The sequence below is a fragment of the Aquarana catesbeiana genome, linkage group LG01 (genome assembly GCF_042186555.1).
Source record: "Aquarana catesbeiana isolate 2022-GZ linkage group LG01, ASM4218655v1, whole genome shotgun sequence".
Taxonomy (NCBI): domain Eukaryota; kingdom Metazoa; phylum Chordata; class Amphibia; order Anura; family Ranidae; genus Aquarana; species Aquarana catesbeiana.
The window spans coordinates 368,772,037-368,793,363 of NC_133324.1; the positions used below are offsets into that span (position 1 = coordinate 368,772,037).

The 21,327-nt window shown below is 39.8% G+C and overlaps 1 protein-coding gene across 2 annotated transcripts in view; it reads right to left on the minus strand.

Annotated features, from left to right (window-relative positions):
* The window catches only part of AOPEP (aminopeptidase O (putative)), a 615,981-nt gene that overhangs the window by 143,349 nt on the left and 451,305 nt on the right, over nucleotides 1–21,327 (minus strand). For both annotated transcript variants that reach the window (XM_073633214.1, XM_073633224.1), the window contains 2 exons: nucleotides 9,531–9,593; nucleotides 7,637–7,720 (listed from right to left, as the gene is read on the minus strand). In XM_073633214.1, the coding sequence (XP_073489315.1) occupies nucleotides 7,637–7,720; nucleotides 9,531–9,593 (147 nt within the window). The remainder of the gene's footprint in view (nucleotides 1–7,636; nucleotides 7,721–9,530; nucleotides 9,594–21,327) is intronic.

Consider the following 21,327-nt stretch of genomic DNA (forward strand, 5'->3'; position numbering starts at 1 on the left):
ACTTGCATGCAATTGCTTTTAAATTGTTGTTCACACAAGAATTTCCAAAGATCATTATTATTATTATTCAGGATTTATATAGCACCAGCAGTTTACAACATGAGGGCAGACAGTACCAGTTACAATACAATTCAATACAGGAGGGATCAGAGGGCCCTGCTCATTAGAGCTTACAATCTAGAAGGGAGGGTCACGTGAAACAAAAAGGTAATAACTGTGGGGGGATGAACTGATGGAGAAAATGAAAATACAGTGGTTAGGTGTGGGCAGGGTAGGTTTCTCTGAAGAAGAGGGTTTTATAGGGATCATCTAAAAGCTAATAGAGTAGGAGATAGTCTGACAGGTTGGGGTAAGGAATTACATAGGATTGGAGAGGCTTTGGTAAAGTCCTGGAGGCGAGCAGAGGAGGGGGTGATGAGGGAGCTAGAGAGCAGAAGGTCTTAAGAGGAACGAAGAGAATGATTAGGTTGATATTTTGAGACTAGGCTAGTGATGTAGCTGGGGGCTAAATTGTGGATGGCTCTGCAAGTTGTTGTTAGTATTTTGAATTTAATTAGTTGGGTGAGCGGAAGCCAGTGGAGGAATTGACAGAGAGTAGTAGCAGACACAGAGCGATTGGTAAGGTGGATGAGTCTGGCAGTAGCATTCATGATGTAGCATGATCAGACACTCAGGAGATCCATTAATTCACAAACATCTTTATTTATAGTAAAGTGCAAGCATGATGAGCTCCCCACATGTAGCAAGATAACTCATCTTTCCAGTGATCCATGCATAAATTCTAACTCATTGGAGTTGAATATGAGCCCTGTCACATCTTTCCAGGTTGGGGGGGAGGGTGTATGGTGTCAGTTCACCTTTTTATTTTTTCTGAAAAGATGGACCAACACCTTTAAGTGGATGTAAACCCACTCTCATCATTGCTAAACTACTGACATGGTGCTTATTTTTAAGGATATACATGCCTCCTGCATGTATCCTTACCTGTCAAATACCCCCCCCTTTTCTGTTTGTAGCCCTGCAAAACTCGGGATTCTGTGGGCGTGTCTGTTGTCCGAAGCTCGGTGGGCGGAGTCGTTACATCAGTAGACTCGCCGCCTACCTCTACACTCCCCTTGGCAACATATATTTTGTCCTGTGTATTTCTTACACTGAACTTATGCTGGTCTTGTGGATTATGCCCCATGATCACTAACATCCAGTCAAAACCCAGGAAAGGCACCACATGACTTCAACATGCTCAATCATGCTGAGGTGTGGAGCAGCCAATCCTGGGAGAGCTGGAGAAGAAAGGAGGGGGATGTGAAGTACACAGAATGCCTCTCTCACACTTGTGCATGCGATAAGGAAATCACCTGTCAGTCACAGCAAGGGGGAAGAAATGGACACCTATTTCTCTGTGTGTCTGTTTTTATCTTACTGAAAAAAAGATAAGAGGATTGCTCAGAGCTGGATTAACCCTTCGTGGCAACACTGGGCACATATAACATGAAATCCTATACTCTAAAAGGTACCAACCTTAATTAAAAAAAAAAAAAAATCAGGTTTACATCCACTTTAAGGCACTCCATTAAATTTAAAGGGCTGCCAACATTTTAGAGCACACAAAAAATTCAGACATGCACCTTGTTTTTTGATGCAGCAAACCACAACACGTGTTAAGCTGCAACATTGGGGTGGTTAGTTACCAAAGTGTGCTAGGGTGCCATTGAAATTGAACAGCACTGCAAAGCACATACCTGTGTTTGATAGGTTAACTTGGTGGGATAACATGCGTTATAGTTACTGCAACACACTGCAATTGATATATTTGAATTGGTCCCTGCTAAAATAGTTGTTTGCTTACTTCACAATGTGAATTATTTTTGCAAAGTGTTTTTAAAGTGTATCTATTGTCAAAATGCAAAATCAGGTATTTGAATAATTACGAAGTGGAAATTACATTTCCACATCGTATTTCAATTATTTCTAGCCTACTCCTAATAATCTGATCCATCTTTGGGTTTGTAAATGTACTTTGTGAATATCCCAACACGTTTACTTCAGTTCTGCACCACATATGCATGATGCCCTGTCTGTAGGTACTACTGTGGCACACATTTCACAGAGCCTGCCTTCTGAACTAAAGAGGTGCTGAGAGAAGGCACAGGTAGTACAGGAATCACTGCTTGCGCCAGCAAGGTACCATGAGAAAAGGAGTTTCAAGAGGTGAAGTATTTTGCTGTCTGCAAGCAGTGATTCCTGGCAGCACCTCTGTAGTTCAGAAGGCTCTGTGAAATATGTGACACAGCAGTGTCAACTCACAGGGCTTGGTCAATACAGGTCACAGAATTCAAGGAACTAAATTTTTTGTGGATCTTCACAAAGTATGTTTGCAATCCTCAAGATATATAAGATTAATAAGAGCAGGCTAGAAATAATTGAAATACAATGTGAAAAAGACATTTTGATTTTAAATAGTGATCATAGATACAAGTTAGGTTTCCCTTACACATGACTGGGTGTTTAAAGTGAACACAGCTTTACCTCATTCTGCAACATTCACTTTCCAAAGTGAACATCTACACTATATTATCAAAAGTATTGGGACACCTGCCTTTACACGCACATGAATTTTGATGGCATTCCAGTCTTAGTCTGTAGGGTTCAATATTGAGTTGGTCCACCCTTTGCAGCTATAACAGCTTCAATTTTTCTAGAAAGGCTGTCCACACGGTTTAGGAGTGTGTCTATGGGAATGTTTGACCATTCTTCCAGAAGTGCATTAGTGAGGTCAGGCACTGATGTGGGCGAGAAGGCCTGACTTGCAGACTCCACTGTAATTCATCTCAAAGGTGGTTTATGCTTTCTGCACTGGTGTGTAGTCGTGTTGGAACAGGAAAGGACCATCCCCAAATTGTTCCCACGGACTTGGGAGCATAAAATTGTCCAAAATATCTTGGTATGCTGATGTCTTAAGAGTTCCTTTCACTTGAACTAAGGGGCCAAGCCCAACCCCTGAAAAACAACCCCACACCATAATCCCAACCTCCACCAAATGATTTGGACCAGTGAACAAAGCAAGGTCCATAAAGACATGGATGAGCAAGTTTAAAGTGAAGGAACTTGACTGGCTTGCACAGAGTCCTGACCTCAACTCGTTAGAACACCTTTGGGATGAGTGGAGACTGCAAGCCAGGCCTTCTCATCCAACATCAGCGCCTGACCTCACAAATGCGCTTCTGAAAACGTGGTCAAACATTTCCATAGACACACTCCTAAACTTGAGGACAGCCTTCCCAGAAGAGTTGAAGATGTTATAGCTGAAAAGGGTGGGCCAACTCAATATTGAACCCTACGGACTAAGACTGGGATGCAATTAAAGTACATATGCGTGTAAAGGCAGGTGTCACAATACGTTTGACAATATAGTATATTTTACTGAGAGAAGAGCCTGTACTCCTTTAGTAAATAAACTCTTTTGAATCTTTTTTTTTTTTGTTTTTTTTTTTGTTTTTTTTTTTTTTAATCTAGATTTTTCAGCCTTTCATCCCATATATTTAGCCTATGCTGATCTGACAACAACAGATTGAGGACCACCCACTATTCAAAATATAGCCTACATTTAAAGGTCTTAAAGCTTATATTACCCTGCTTATAATGCAACATTTTAAAAATATCATATTTTAAATGGGCAGCAATCTGAAGGCAAAATAAGCTAGTGGTGATTGTACAATACTCTTTGCATTTAGTAAAGCATATAAAGATATGTAAAACAGCAGTGAAACTGCAAGGATCTGCGACTTATTTTTTGCCAACTGCTAACTCCTAGGAAAAAAAAGTTTCAGCTTTTTCTGAGCTACACAACTAGTAAAATGTTCCTATCTTGCCCTTAGCACACACTAGTTGTTTGTTGCAGCAATCTCTTTGTGTCTGTGTAGTTGAAAAGGCTTTGAGTCTTCACAAATTTAAATCTTCTTAATACCTCCTAGACTCCCTTAAAAATAATGAGACAGGTTCTTTATATCTCCGGCCAAATATCTCTATTACATGATTGCCATGAAGTCTGAGAGTGCATACCTAAAATAACACCCTACATACAGTAATCCATTAAAACTTTACCAACTGCTCAAACAAAGACAACATTGTCCAGATCATTGTGTGAATGCATGGTGTTCTCTCTATCCAATGTGCATTATGGAAAGCACACCACTAAGCAGCCATTTATATATTACGGATACTTTGTAATGGGAGAGCCACTCATCTATTTACAAAATAACAACTACATCTAAATGAACACAAGTCACAATAATAACAATGTGATATTTTCCTGCAGACACCATGCGTGAACAAGCACATGTTGTAAGCGGAGAACAGTTTAGAATATGAAATCACCCGCACCTTGCTAGGAAGTCGTAACCAGCTCTTAATGGCCTAGTTCTATTATGACCAGCGTGATCACAAGTTGCTAATTATTGTCCAAGAGCTGGCCAATAAAAATGACAAGAAGGGGCTGTAAAATCTATGCCAATATATTGAACTAAAGTCACAAAAGGAAAATTGGCTCACATAATTCTGTTATTACTCGTAAACAGAATGTCCTACCATTGCTCAAATACATTTTAGTTAACGGCTATCAATATTGATATATAATTAAAACAAACTTCAAAAAAAAAAACACCCAAATCTACTATTTAAATGTTAAAAAAGGAATGAAAAGGAGGCCTTTTACCCTCCTGATATGGCTTTTTTATACTGTTAGGCTCGCTGTTAGCCACCATTTTTGCCCACGACACTTCAGATCCCTAATCTGCATACGTGCTACTTTTTGCCTGGTATTTATATTTTTTTTTTACATTTTTTCTTTCTGTATTTTGTATTGGTGACATGGAACAGCCTGTTTAGCTCTTTGCCACGCTATGATGCAAATTGGTAATTGGTATGGTCACCTCGTCTCTGTATGCTATTTGCCTGTTTAGATAAATATTATATAAAAAAAAAAAGTTATAAAAAAGTATTAATGTGCAATAAAAAGCCCCATTTTGTTCCAACTGTTCTTTTAGTTAACATATAACAGCCAAGAATGATATTTACTGTAGCAAGGGAAGGATGGATTAGCAGAAAATGCTACATGTGCTACTGACTGCTATAATTCCGCCAAATCTGGTAGAACAGAGGGAGATAATGATTTCTAAGAAGCTCAGATCAGCCCCCTCTATGGCATAGGGGTTAAGGCTATTTAGCTATCCCAGGATAAAAGTTGTTCCTGAAAATGATGAGAGGTGCCTCACTGAAAGGAGGGATGTTAGAGAGTGATAACAACTACACCAGCACAGATCTAATTATTGTTGAAGAGGAAATGACTTAGACAGAGAGCAAGTAATGGAGGTTTTAAACTTTTAATTGCACATCTTTGAGTCTGCTCTAGACCAAAAGCACTTCATTATGTTGCTTTAATCTGCTGTTCTCTGTTGTAAATGCTCGGGGCTGCGCACCAGCCTCCCTGTTGTGTTTGAGTCCTCAGAAAAAACTGACCAACTACAGATGGCAGTGGATAGTTGCAATGGCCGCCACTGTTTCCTGCTTTTTACATCTAGCTTGCAACATTCCCAGTGTAAGTACGTTATTGGGGATTAAAACATGGTATAAAAAAAGTCAATGTAATAGAAAAAAAAGTTTTGTTTTTTTTTAATCACATTTAAACTAGCTGCAGTAATTTGACTGCTGTTCTGTTCAGAAATTAGGAGTTCCTTAAAACCCTGGAATAGCTAACCCAGAAATTTAAACACAAATTAGACATAATACTCCCCCCCCACCCCCATCACATTTTAACTGGCTGTTTTGTTACGTGATTAATGAATTCCTTAAAAACCTGGAAACGCTAACCCAGAAATTAAACGTAAATTCAACATAATAAAAAAAGGTGTTTTTTTTTCCATATCATTTACACTGGCTGTACTGTTCAGCAATTCATGAATTCATTAAAAACCTGGAAAGGTTAACCCAAAAATTAAATATTCTATTAAGCTTGTTATAGTCACCCTTCCATTCTTATAAAGTTTTAACTAAACAACTTTTGTTTCTTTCCCTTCTGGGATCACATACGTTATGAATTATGTAATTAAAGTGGACTTTGCGTCATCACAAAAAAAAAAAAAAAAAATCCCTGTTTATTACGAACAGATCACATTATGAACATCCTTTGAAAAAGTCCACGTATAGATATTTACATTCTGCAGATGATGGGCTTTAGCTTATATGGATGCTTCCAAAATCATCAAACATCTGCTCCAGATGGCATGCTGGACATTATAACACATTTGTACATGAACAAAGAAATAGTTTTAATACAGTACAAGAAAATTATTTTATTGGAAAATGTTCACACTTCCTATTCAAACCTGCTAAAGGCAGACTATGAAGTACAAAACCTACACTAACTGTCCCTTGGGAAACCTCCAGCCTTCTATCCATTGGTAGACTAACAGCACGACCTTCAGGCTTTTGGCTGGCAGGACACCTTGTGACTTGTTGTTCCACAACAATTGCATGGTTGACCATGTCTAGTTTAAATGTAAACTGCAGGAGAAGGACCAATCAGAATTCAGCTTTTAGTTTACTTATTCTAATTGGTTGCCATTGCTTCCTATGCTCCACTGTCCTTTGTATTCTTTTGTGGAATTTTTTTGTACTACTTTAAACAGTGGCAATATTGTTCCTAACCTCAACATGCCTTTTAACTTTAACGTGCCCCATTATATTGAAGTCTAGATGCAGAGAATAAATCTCCGCTCTACCTGTCAGGAAGGTTGAGGCTTGGGAGTGAAATATTATCCTGGTGTGTCACATACATCATGCAACAAACACTAAATCACAAAAGGGGCTAAAACTGCAGGAAGTAGCAGCTATTGTGGAGAAAAAGAAAACAGAAAAAGAAAGTTAATGCCAAGACATTCAAAAATAAACAGAGTTTTCAGAACACAGGCCAAAATCATTCATTGCCTTCTAGTGAAATCCAAGATTGCCTACTTTATATTTTTGTAACAAAAAAGAATACACGAAAGTAGCAAAGCATGCTTCTGGAGACTTTGGCTGCTGTTTTGAGGCCCAGCACGTTGGCTGAAATTTTGGCAAACAAAAAATATAAATTAAATGAATCTAACTCATGTACACATAATAAAACTGTAAATGATCTCTATCAAATAGAAATACATTCAACTAGCCCAGAGATTTAAAACACAAACAGCACAAAATGAATATAATAGCAAACCTTTCTGACTTATACTACACACTGCAAAAAGTAGCACACTGTACAAATGTAAAAAAAACAAACAAAACTATATTCTTTTATCAGCTTAAATATCATAACAAAACAAAGAAGCAAGAAATCTTTACACATAATACCTGCTACCTTTCAGCTTTACAAACACATTGTTTCAAAGAATTCAGATGATTTAATAGGGGACGCATTGTAGCATTTCCAGCAGGTTACTTCCAACAAGCTCCTTCTCTAATACACTGAAAATATACTTTAGCTTATAAGGGAACAGTAGCAACTGATCCATATAAAACTTTTAAGGGCATTATAAACAAGAGAAAAAAAACGGAAAAGCAAAAAAAAAAAAAAGAGAAGCAATGAGATGTAATTGTATTTTACCTGATTGTTAAATTCTTCCTCGTGCTGTCTTTTTCTGCCTGTGCTTCTCCTGTTCCTCTTGTTCAATCGAGCCCATTTTGAGACCTGGAGAGGAGATTACAGAGTTTGTTTAGAGATACTCTCCTTGTGTGCAGATGGCTCATGTGCGTAAGAAACTATAAACAGACGCTACACACACATTTTTCCATTGCTTCACTGGCTGGAAAAAACCCTCTATACCCTCTTCAGTCTGAAATGACGTCCCTAAAATATGCATACTTCATATAGACGATAACTGTGAGAATGGACTCGTATCTGACTGTGTATGAAAATAGACTCAGTAACATTCTTCAAGATAGAATGAAAGCAAGAACACGCAGAACAACCAGATAACAACCAATAATGAAGAAAACGAAAAAGGATTTTCCCTTCTTGACTATACATACCAACCAAATGTATTCCTCAAAAGAATCAGACAAAAGGGAGTTAAATTACTAAAACTGGAGAGTGCAAAATCTGGTTCAGCTCTGCCTAGAAACCAATCAACTTCCAAGTTTTATTAATTGAACAAGCTGAAGTTAGAATCTAAATGGCCACCGTGCACAACTGCACCAGATTCAGATGTGTGCTTCTTCCACCTACTAGGATCTAATGTCATAAATAAATAAATACACACACATACACACCAACCAGACATGTTCCTCAAAAGAAACCAAACACAAGGAGTACCTTTCCATTGTTTGCTTTTTCCATATACTGGAACTCGGTGCTATATATATATATATATATATATATATATATATATATAGAGAGAGAGAGAGAGAGAGAGAGAGAGAGAGAGAGAGAGAGAGAGAGAGAGAGAGAGAGAGAGAGAGAGAGAGAGAGAGAGAGAGAGAGAGAGAGAAACAGAGAGAGAGAGAGCTAGAGAGAGTTAAGTTCCAGTAGATGGAATAAGCAAACTTTGGAAAGGTGCTCCTTGTGTCTGGTTCCTTTTGAGGAACATGTCTGGTTGGTATATATATATATATATATATATATATATATATATATGAATGACATTAGGTCACAGTAGGTGGAAGAAGCACACATTTGAAAGTTACTCCTTGTGTCTAATTCCATTTGAGGAATACATCTGGGTGCTGTGTGTGTATGTATGTTATATATATATATATATATATATATATATATATATACACACACACATACATACATACACTGACCAATCCAATTGTGCTCCTCAAAATAAATCGGACACAAGAAGTAACTTTGAAATGTTTGCTGCATCCACCTATTGAAATTCAGTGTGATTCCCATATATAATGTGTATAGACAAGAACCAGATGTGTAACTTTCATGTTTCCATCTTTCCTCTAGCAGAACACAATGTCATTCATGTAGACACTGTGTGCAAGTGATGCTTGTATTATTCCAATAGTAAGCCCCATAGACTGCTATCGATCAGATAATGACTTCTTGTGTACACTGCACTAGTAATTAACACAAGCCCACCTAAAGAGTTAAGGAAGTTTTGGAGAGGAGATGGACAGTAGTGTTGGTGAAATAGATGAAGTGATGTATTACCGGAGAGGACAGGGAGGAAATGAGCTCCATTATTGGGAAGACAAGGATGAGTGTCCCCTTCCCGGCACTATAGACGGGTTCTATTAACCTAGAAGGATAGAATTGGGGTGACGGAAGCTTTGTTCCCCGTGAGTCATGCATGTCCCCTACACTTGGTGCCATCAGAAGCCGTGTGTCTTGTAAGACACAGGTAGACATGAGAACTGTGTAGTAAAGTTTGAGGAGGACAGAGGAGCCCGTCCATGTCCCCGGAGTACTGAGCAGTACTGAGCAGTGAAGTTTGTACAGCAACAGGTAGAGAGGACAAGGAGCAGACCTCGGGCGGGCATCTTACCTCTTCTCTCACTCTCTGCACCAGTCCGTTCTCTTCCCACGTCTGCCTGTCCTCCAGCAAGGGCTGCGGGAGAAGAAGAAATACATAGAGGAGTCAGAGGGACACGGTGTCATGATGGAGGAGGGCGGCACAGAGCAGTCTTATGTGTGTGGACATGGGAAGCCCCTGTGTCGGCTCCGTGTCTCCCTGGAAGAATGGAGAGACAACATAAACGTGTCCTGGGAGGAAATGAAACACCTCCAGCCTGTTCACTGTGTGAGGGGAGGAGCCTACCATTCCAGGGGGCTGGAGGTACACTATTCCCGGATACTTCACTGACCTCTACACTATACTAAACCTTCTATCTTCATCACACTCACCCCTACCGCCTATACATCTATACCACCTCGCCATCACACTCACCCCTACCGCCTATACATCTATACCACCTCGTCATCACACTCACCCATACCGCCTATACATCTATACCACCTCGCCATCACACTCACCCCTACCGCCTATACATCTATACCACCTCGCCATCACACTCACCCCTACCGCCTATACATCTACACTACGTGATCTCACCTCTCACAGCACCACCGTACACTATATGACTGGCATCCTCTCATCTACTTGTCATCCTACTATATGATCCCATATGTCCTTGTTATCTCACATCTGTCATCCTATATATCCTAGGTGGTCTCATGTAAACTATCCTTTATGACCTGGGAGTCTCACATATGTCATCTTATATATCATAGATCATATACATGTCCTAGATAGTCTTATGTATACCATCCTATTATATATGTCCTTGGAGGTTTTATGTATGTCAGCCTATATGTCTAGGTAGCATCATGTATGTTATATGTCCTATGTACTCTAACATTTGTCATCCTATATCTCTAGGTAACATTGTGTATGTTATATGTCCCATGTACTCTAACATATGTCATCCTATATGTCTAGGTAGCATCATGTATTTCACATTTCCTAGGTACTATTACATATGTCATCCTATATGTCTAAGTAGCATCATGTATGTTGTATGTCTTAGGTACTCTTACATATGTCATCCTATATGTCTAGGTAGCATCATGTATGTCCTATGTCCTCTTACATATGTCATGGTAGCATCATGTATGTCCTAGGTACTCTTACTTATGTCATCCTATATGTCTAGGTGGCATTGTGTATGCCATATGTTCTAGGTACTCTTACATTTGTCATCCTCTATGTCCTAGGTACTCTTAAAGATGTCATTCTTTATGTCCTAGGTAGCTTCATTTATGTCATCTTAAAAGTCCTACCTAGGTGGTCTCAGTTATGTCATCCTATATGTCCTAGGTAATCTCACATGTAATCCTATATATCCTACGTGGTCTCATGTCTGTCATCCTATTATATATGTACATCATTCTATTATATACAGTATGTCCTAGGTGGTCTCATGTATGTCATATGTCCACATGCCTCACCTGTGTCAGCCTATATGTCCTAGGTAGCTTTACATATGTCATCTTCATGTATGTCATATGTCCTAGGTGACCTCACATACATCCTCCTACATGTCCTAGGTACTCTTACAGATGTCATTCCTTATGTCCTAGGTAGCCTCATTTATGTCATCCTATATGTCCTAGGTAGCCTCACGTATGTCCTTGGTAGCCTCACTTGTATCAATCTATATATCCAGGTAGTCTCATGTCTGGTATTGTAAATGCCCTTGGTAGCTCATGCATGTCATCCTAGATGTCCTAGGTAGCCTCATGTATGTCATCCTATATTTCCTAGGTAGTCTCATGTATGTCATCCTATATTTCCTAGGTAGTCTCATGTATGTCATCCTATATATCCTAGGTGGTCTCAGGTATGTCAGCATATATGTCCTAGGTAATCTTGCATATGTAATCCTATATGTCCTAAATTGTCTCATGTCTGTCATCCTATTATATGTGTACATCATTCTATTTTTTTTTTAAACTTTAAATTTTTATTACTTTTGACAAAATACATTCCAATATAAATGAACACAAGTACATAATTCTATTATATTCAGTATGTCCAGGTAGTCTTATGTACAGTATGTCATCCTAAATGACTTTCATGGCCTAACGTATGTTGTCCTATATGTCCTCGGTAGCCTCACCTGTGTTATCCTCGTTTGTCCTAGGTAGCTTCACATATGTCATCTTATATGTCCTAGGCAGTTATTTGTATGTCACCCTATATATCCAGATAGTCTCATGTATTTTTTTCTAAAGGTCCTAGGCAGCTCACGCATGTCATCCTAGATGTACTAAGTAGTGCTATGTATGTCATCCTTTATGTTCTAGGCAGCCTCGCCTATGTCACCCTCTATATCCTAGGTAGCCTCATGTATGTCATTCTAGTTGCATACGTCCTAGAAAGCCCCATGTACAGAATGGCATCCTACTATATACATCTTAGGTTGCCCCATGTATCCTAATATATGTTTGTCATTCAATTATATTGTATATCTCAAGTAGTGTTATGTACTGTATATCATCCTTTTATAAATTGCGTTGGTAGCCTCATGTATGTCATTATATGTTAGAGGTAGTCTTACCTATGTTATCTTCTTTGTCCCAGCAAGCATCACGTATATCATCCTATACATGTCCTAGGACCTAGGTATTCTCACATATGTCATCCTATATGTCCTAGGTAGCCTCACGTATGTCACTCTATATATCATAGATAGTATCATATCCCATATGTCCTTGGTGGCTTTATGCACAGTATGTCAACCTAGAGGTCCTAAGTAGTCTCATGTATGTCATCCTATATGTCCCAGGTAGCCTCATGTATGTCATGCTATTTTATACAGTATCTCACAAAAGTGAGTACACCCCTCACATTTTTGTAAATATTTTATTATATCTTTTCATGTGACAACACTGAAGAAATGACACTTTGCTACAATGTAAACTAGTGAGTGTACAGCTTGTATAACAGTGTAAATTTGCTGTCCCCTCAAAATAACTCAACACACAGCCATTAATGTCTAAACCACTGGCAACAAAAGTGAGTTTACCCCTAAGTGAAAATGTCAAAATTGGGCCCAATTAGCCATTTCTCCTCCCCGATATCATGTGACTTGTTAGCATTACAAGGTCTCAGGTGTGAATGGGGAGCAAGTGTGTTAAATTTGGTGTTATCGCTCTCACTCTCCCATACTGGTCACTGGAAGTTCAACATGGCACCTCATGGCAAAGAACTCTCTGGGAATCTGAAAAAAAGAATTGTTGCTCTACATAAAGATGGCCTAGGCTATAAGAAAATTGCAAAGAGCTTGAAACTGAGCTACAGTATGGTGGCCAAGACCATACAGCGGTTTAACAGGACAGGTTCCACTCAGAACAGGCCTCGCCATGGTCCACCAAAGAAGTTAAGTGCACGTGCTCAGCGTCATATCCAGAGGTTGTCTTTGAGAAGTAGACGTATGAGTGCTGCCAGCATTGCTACAGAGGTTGAAGGGGTGGAGGGTCAGCCTGTCAGTGCTCAGACCATACGCTGCACACTGCATCAAATTGGTCTGCATGGCTGTCGTCCCAGAAGGAAGCCTCTTCTAAAGATGATGCATAAGAAAGCCCGCAAACAGTTTGCTGAAGACATGCAGACTAAGGGCATGGATTACTGGAACCATATCCTGTGGTCTGATGAGACCAGGATAAACTTTTTTGGTTCAGATGGTGTCAAGTGTGTGCGGTGGCAACCAGGTGAGGGGTACAAAGACAAGTGTGTCTTGCCTACAGTCAAGCATGGTGGTGGGAGTGTCATGGCCTGGGGCTGCATGAGTGCTTCCGGCACTGGGGAGCTACAGTTCATTAAGGGGAGCCATGAATGCCAACATGTACTGTGACATACTGAAGCAGAGCATGATCCCCTCCCTTTGGAGTCTGGGCTGCAGGGCAGTATCCCAACATGATAACGACCCCAAACACACCTCAAAGACGACCACTGCCTTACTAAAGAAGCTGAGGGTAAAGGTGATGGACTGGCCAAGCTTGTCTCAAGACCTAAACCGTATTGAGCATCTGTGGAGCATCCTCAAACAGAAGGTGGAGGAGCGCAAGGTCTCTAATATCCACCAGCTCTGTGATGTTGTCATGGAGCAGTGGAAGAGGACTCCAGTGGCAACCTGTGAAGCTCTGGTGAACTCCATGCCCAAGAGGGTTAAGGCAGTGCTGGAAAATAGTGGTGGCCACACAAACTATTAACACTTTGGGCCCAATTTGGACATTTTCACTTAGGGGTGTACTCACTTTTGTTGCCAGTGGTTTAGACATTATTGGCTGTGTGCTGAGGGGACAGCGAATTTACACTGTTACACAAGCTGTACACTCACTACTTTACATTGTAGCAAAGTGTAATTTCTTCAGTGTTGTCACATGAAAAGAGCTAATAAAATATTTACAAAAATGTGAGGGGTGTACTCACTTTTGTGAGATACTGTAGGTCTGTCATCCTAATCGTATATATCTTAGGTATCCTTATGTATGTCATCATGTTACCTATCCAAAACCAAGTTCATGATATTTCCTCCCCCACGTGCCTTTTCCCCTGATTTGTTTGTCAAAATCAACGGCGCAACTATCAACCTGTCCCCCCATGCCATGGTCCCAGGTGTAATCCTGGACTCTGAACTATGTTTCGCCCCACATCCAATCGCTGTCCAAAGCTTGCCGCCTCAAACTCTGCAATTTTTTCAAGATATGCCCCTTTCTAACCAACGACACCACAAAGCTTCTAAATCACTCCCTGGTCATCTCTCGCCGTTACTAATGCAACTTCCTCTTCATTGGCTTACCTTTAAATAGGCTATCCCCCCTTTAGTCCATCATGAATGCTGCTGTCAGGCTCATCCACCTTACAAACCCATCGGCGTCTGCTTCCCCTCTGCCAGTTCCTTCATTGGCTGCCACTCAACCAACAAATTAAATTCAAGATACTAACAATAATTTACAAAGCCATCCACAACTTGGCCCCCAGCTACCTCACTAACCTGGTATCGAAATACCAACCAAATCATTCTCTTTGTTCCTCCCAAGACCTACTGCTCTAGCTCTATTGTCACTTCCTCCAATGCTCGCCTCCAGGACTTCTCCTGAGCCTCTCCCATTCTCTGGAATGCTCTACCCCAATCTGTCCGACTATCTCCTACTTTGTCCACTTTCAGACGATTCCTCAAAACTCATCTCTTCAGAGAAGGCTATCTGGCTCCCACCTAACAACTATACATTTAATTTCTCCATCAGCACATTCCCCATAGTTATTACCTCTTGTATCTCTTTATCCTACCTCTTAGATTGTAAGCTCTAACGAGCAGGGCTCTCTGAGTCCTACTGTATTAAATTGTATTTTTAGTTCTAATGTCTACCCTCAAGTTGTAAAGCGCTGCGTAAACTGTCGGTGCTATATAAATCCTGTATAATAATAATAATATATATGTCTTACGTAGCTTTATGTATATTATCCTGTTATATTTGTCTCAGGTCGCCACATGTATGTCATTCTATTATATACATCTTAGTACCCTTAAATGCGTCATCCTATTATATACGTCTTAGGTAGCCTCATGTGTACCATCCCATTACAGCCTCATGTATGTCATCCTATTATATACAGTATGCCTTAAGTTAATTCCCCCTACATCTCCATTACAGATTGAGAGTTTAAGAAAGGGAAAAAACAAAAGTAGAGTTGTTGCTGGTAGCCATACTCAGAAGCTTTTAAAAGTCACAGAACCTGAGATTAGGTTTGGGGTCAAAATGAAAGCACTGGTTGTGTGGATAAATCTATATATTTGATTCCTGCATCACCACTATTTGACTATAATACAATAAAAGAATGAAAATAAATTACACACTGCTGCAAACACCTGATATGTTCCCACACCAAGATACATAAATAAATGAAATAAGATGTTGCGCTAAAGAAATAATAAAACACAAATATATCCCAAATGCTATGTGTTCATATCACTGGGCAAATTAATATTGTGTAATACTAGTGATGCTTATACCGATAATTTTTAAATTTGCACCATTAAAGTAAACGTGCTATATAAATACAGTGCGTGGTCTTAATCCAATCTGTAAACATAAATGCTGAATGCAAAAAAAATAATATTAGAATTAAAATAATGCAGAAATTAAACATCCAAAATAAAGATGAACATCCAGTTTTATTCAAATGTAACTTCTTCTGTGCTCATAAATGTCCTCCGCCAAGTTAAAAGAGAATATGGGGTTAGTTTTTTTCCCTGAATCATACTTACCTAGGTGGATGCAGCATCAGTCTCCGGCTCTCTGCTCTGCCCCCCAGCGCTCACTGGAAAGCTACTGACGTTTTTATAATGTTATTTTACCGTCCAGTCTGTATGAGGTCTTAGAATCTGGACTGCTTATGCAGCCACTTGTGTTTAAGAAGAGCATATGAAAAACCTCTCTCATTGTGCAGTATCTTTGAAACTTATTCTCATTCACACGACCAACTCAGCCATGGCGTAGTAAGTATGCCATGACCAGAAAGCCAGTGCAAAACAAAAACAGGAGCTGCAGCTGCCCTTTGCTGTAGGCATGTATCTGCGCATCGAGTGGTTGCATTAAGTTAGGGTTGCCATCCCTAACTGCATGACACCAACCTCTATGTGTCTTGAGGAAGCAATAGCAAGAACATGTTGACCTATAAGGACTTACCTCAACAGATTATTATGCTATATTAATGTGCAGTGAGCCATATTTAACAAGAAAAGTTTATCACGGTGATAGATAAGTCGCAGTTGGTATCTTTATCCTATGTACCGATGAATATGTACATGCATAGCTTTTATGACCTGTAATAGGTGTTTTTGTGGTTTTAACAATATAATTTTGTGATACAAATGTTTTAATTTAATATGTGTATTCTCTTTTTGTGCCAGTAAAGTCCAATGACATATATTAGTTGTTGGTTTTGGTCGATGTACAATACGCATTTGGCACATCAGTGGCCATAACCAAGATTTAATAACAGAAGCTCAGCAACCCTTCCCCTTCAACTTGCCTTTTATCTCAGGGCAGACCAACAGCAGTATAGAGAATGCCTTTCCTGTGGATGGCACATCCTTCCAGCCATGCTGCATGGTGACATACTGCTATCTACTCCCATCCTATCCTTCTTTCTCTGTGTCCTGGCTATATGAAACAAAAGAGAGGAGTAATCAGAGTTCTTTCTTACCTCAGCTGTCTCCTCCTCCTCCAGTGGCATCCTCCCATTATTATGGTCCCTGCTCTGATTCCAGTGGCATCTATTCTCTCAGCAGGTGTGCCGGAGAATGGAGCAGGGTGGCCAGAATTCCAGTAGTCATGTTAATTAGTCAACAATTCCCGCCAAAAGCGGGAAACTTCCCACCTATGCCAGTAGCAACCAATTAGGTTTCAACCCAATTTATGGAAACATCAAACAGGATTTATTATTTATTGTTACGCAAAATAAATCCACTTTTGTGCTCATTTTCTTTTCTTTTCCAATATTTTTATTCAGAATTTTTTTTAACAAGTACAAGATCAACATTTACCATTGTAGTAGGAAGTAATTGTACATTTAACAAATCGGTTATGATTCGGTTGCATCACAGATTATTTTATTTTTATGTGAGGTTTTATGTATCATCAGCCTCATATTAGATTTATATAGTATGGTCAAACCTAAACCGAAAAAAACTAAAAAGAAAGGGAGAAAAAAAGAAAAAAAAAGAGAAAAGGAGAGGAACTGTCAGTATACACTTTAGAACCTATGAAATGTAGGAATAACATCAAGTGACAAGGTTTTAAACTGTTCCTTGTCTTCCCCACTTATCACGCTGGATATGTACAGCACTTGGGGGGGGGGGGGGGTTGCATTTATAGTGTAGCTATAATTTTGGAGCCCCTCTTCTTGTTTCAGTTAGTACGCAGGTGTACTCCAATATGTAGCATAGGGAACCATGAGGGGCAAATCCCCATTTCCCTTTGCTACCGCTACTAGAAGCAACCTACTAGCTTAACTTCCAGCTCATTTTCTTTTCTATACTTATTTATTAACCAGCATTTCAAAGTATTATTAGTGTGTGCTAGATGCATCAAGCTATAGAAACTTATCAGATTTTCTGTGTATTGTCTCTACAGCAGCCTTCATTAAACGTTTCAACACAGAGGAACCCTTGAAATAACTTTTTGGTCTCAGGGAACCCCTGCTATAAATTACCATTTCTACAACTCATGATACATTAGTGTGATGGACAGTGGGAAGAATGTTCCTTACACTTGTGGTCATTGGTAAGAATTACCCCACAAGATCAATGGCGTCAGTGGGAGCTTATCTGAGAGGCAGAAATTGCTCATTGCTCAAGGAACCCTTAGCAACCTCTGGAGGAACCCTGGTTGAGAAACTCAAGTCTACAGGCTCTACAATCTGTGTAACCATTTTAGTTAGTAGTTGGTAATATTGGGTATCATTACAGAGATACTAGATAGTAACAATTCCTGCTGACATAGAAAGTAGCCACCAAGAATCACTTTGAAAATCAGGGGGATCTGTGAATTGCTAAATATATACATGATGATTTGCCCTTCTTCTAGAAAAACATACAATTCACATATCATAATTGCCTGGATTCATAAACCGCATAAGTCTCCATAGATCTGACAGATCTACATGGACATACTGAAAAACAAGATTAATGAACAAGCAATTCTAACCTGATAATCACTGAAGTCGATTTGTTTTCCTGATCGGGTCAGCAAAAATGAGTTTGCTAAATTACCAATTTCATTTCATTGTATATTTGAAACATGTTTATGCTTCCTAGTTTTTATTACTGGTCTAATGCTTATAACATAACTATGGGGCTCATTTATGAAAATGGTTAAAAACCCAAGAAAAATACCACATCTCACAATCACATTTTTTTTCCATTTACATAGTCATAAATCTATATTTACTTCACTAAACTTGTCAAGGTGTTACAAAAGGAACTGCTAAAGTACTGTGAGACACACTAGCGGTTCTCGATGCACAGATGGCTAGAAAGGGCAAAAATAATTATTTGCATGACTCCACCCACCCACAAAGGCTGGGATTTTTATTTTTGTGCCCAAAGTGAGGATGTGTAAAACATCTGTTATAGGAAGTTAATGCTGTATCTCATAAACTCTTTCGAATTGAATTATAATTTCAGATTTGCTTTGCCTTTGTGAGCCATAGCAGTGTTAGTCCCACCTGTGGATTTACTTGTCCATGCAAAGCAAGATTTACTCTTTAATGGCCCCACCAGCAGCACCTTTCCTTTGCTCCTCTGTTGCTGAAAACAAGAGAAAATGCCCAATATTTCTGGATATATGGAGCATGAGACCCACCCTTGATTATCCCCAGATGATACAATACTTAGAATTGACCACTCAATTTGGTGCAAATTGTGCTATCACATGATGGTGGCCATGGTGGGTGGGGATAGAGTCCTCAGCCCTGTCCAAGTCATAGGCTGGAGCATACACAGAGCTCCCTCTCTCTACTGTCTGCTTCCAAAAAGAGTGCCAGGGGAGTAAAAGGAATTAAGAATGGGCAGCTGATGGGGTTTTTCAATAAAGAAAATGTTGCCCTCATTGGGAAAAGCACAGATTCAATTTAATAAGGCTAATAAGGCTAGACCAAGCTCTGCATAAAACACTTTTAAAAATGTTATTTCCTTTAGAACAGTTTTAATATCTAAACTGCATTAATATTATCGTTTATATAACTCCCGCTTCTATACGAGTTGGAAAAGGTGGTAATAAACCCAATCACCAGCAGCTATCATTATCAGTAGTTGCTCTCCTAGCATCATTTGATCTTACACAAAGGTTTTGGGCATCTGCAGATGCACAATAGTGTGTTGCTAAAGCTTGTAATGCTAAACATGTTTACGAGGCTCAGACAAGCCTTTTGCAAGAAACTCCTAAATGCTTTGATCTGTGGACATCAGAGAGTCTCTACTAATAAAGTAGTCTGTTTGAGCTCAAAGCAAATGCTTTATACCACCATTAATTAAGTGATAGACAAAATGCACTTACAGTATCTCACAAAAGTGAGTGCACCCCTCACATTTTTGTAAATATTTTATTATATCTTTCATGTGACAACACTGAAGATAATGACACTTTGCTACAATGTAAAGTAGTGAGTGTACAGCTTGTATAACAGTGTAAATTTGCTGTTCCCCTCAAAATAACTCAACACACAGCCATTAATGTCTAAACCGCAGGCAACAAAAGTGAGCACATCCCTAAGTGAAAAGGTCCAAATTGGGCCCAAAGTGTCAATATTTTGTGTGGCCACCATTATTTTCCAGCACTACCTTAACCCTCTTAGGCATGGAGTTTACCAGAGCTTCACAGGTTTCCACTTGAGTCCTCTTCCACTCCTCCATGACGACATCGCGGAGGTGGTGGATGTTAGAGACCTTGCACTCCTTCACCTTCCATATGAGGATGCCCCACAGATGCTCAATAGGGTTTAGGTCTGGAGACATGCTTGGCCAGTCCATTACCTTTACCCTCAGCTTCTTTAGCAAGGCAGTGGTCATCTTGGAGGTGTTTTTGGGGTCGTTATCATGTTGGAATACTGCCCTGCGGCACAGTCTCCGAAGGGAGGGGATCATGTTCTGCTTCAGTATGTCACAGCATATGTTGGCATTCATGGTTCCATCAATGAACTGTAGCTTCCCAGTGCTGGCAGCACTCATGCAGCTCCAGACCATGACACTCCCACCACCATGCTTGACTGTAGGCAAGACACACTTGTCTTTGTACTCCTCACCTGGTTGCCACCACACACGCTTGACACCATCTGAACCAAGTAAGTTTATCTTGGTCTTATCAGACCACAGGACATGGTTCCAGTAATCCATGTCCTTAGTCTGCTTGTCTTCAGCAAACTGTTTGCGGGCTGTCTTGTGCATCATCTTTAGAAGAGGCTTCCTTCTGGGACGACAGCCATGCAGACCAAACTGATGCAGTGTGTAGCGTATGGTCTGAGTACTGACAGGCTGACCTCCCACTCCTTCAACCTCTGCAGCAATGCAGGCAGCACTCATACATCTCTTTCCCAAAGACAACCTCTGAATATGATGCTGAGCACGTGCGCTCAACTTCTTTGGTCGACCATGGCGAGGTCTGTTCTGAGTAGAACCTGTCCCTGTTAAACTGCTGTATGGTCTTGGCCACCATGCTGCAGCTCAGTTTCAGGGTCTTGGCAATCTTCTTATAGCCTAGGCCATCTTTATGTAGAGCAACAATTCTTTTTTTCAGATCCTCAGAGAGTTCTTTGCCCTGAGATGCCATGTTGAACTTCCAATGACCAGTATGAAAGAGTGAGAGCGAAACACCAAATTGAACACACCTGCTCCCCATTCACACCTGAAACACTAAAGTCACATGACATCAGGGAGGGAAAATGGCTAATTGGGCCCAATTTGGACATTTTCACTTAGGGGTGTACTCACTTTTGTTGCCAGCGGTTTAGACAATAATGGCTGTGTGTTGAGTTAATTTGAGGGGACAGCAAATTTACACTGTTATACAAGCTGTACACTCACTACTTTACATTGTAACAAAAGGTAATTTCTTCAGTTTTGTCACATGAAAAGATATGATAAAATATTTACAAAAATGTGAGGGGTGTACTCACTTTTGTGAGATATTGTATATGCTTCATATTGAACTCTTGCAAAACGACAAGTGTCAAAACAACTCCAGGTTTTAGATCAAGTGTGTTTATGCAGCAGCAC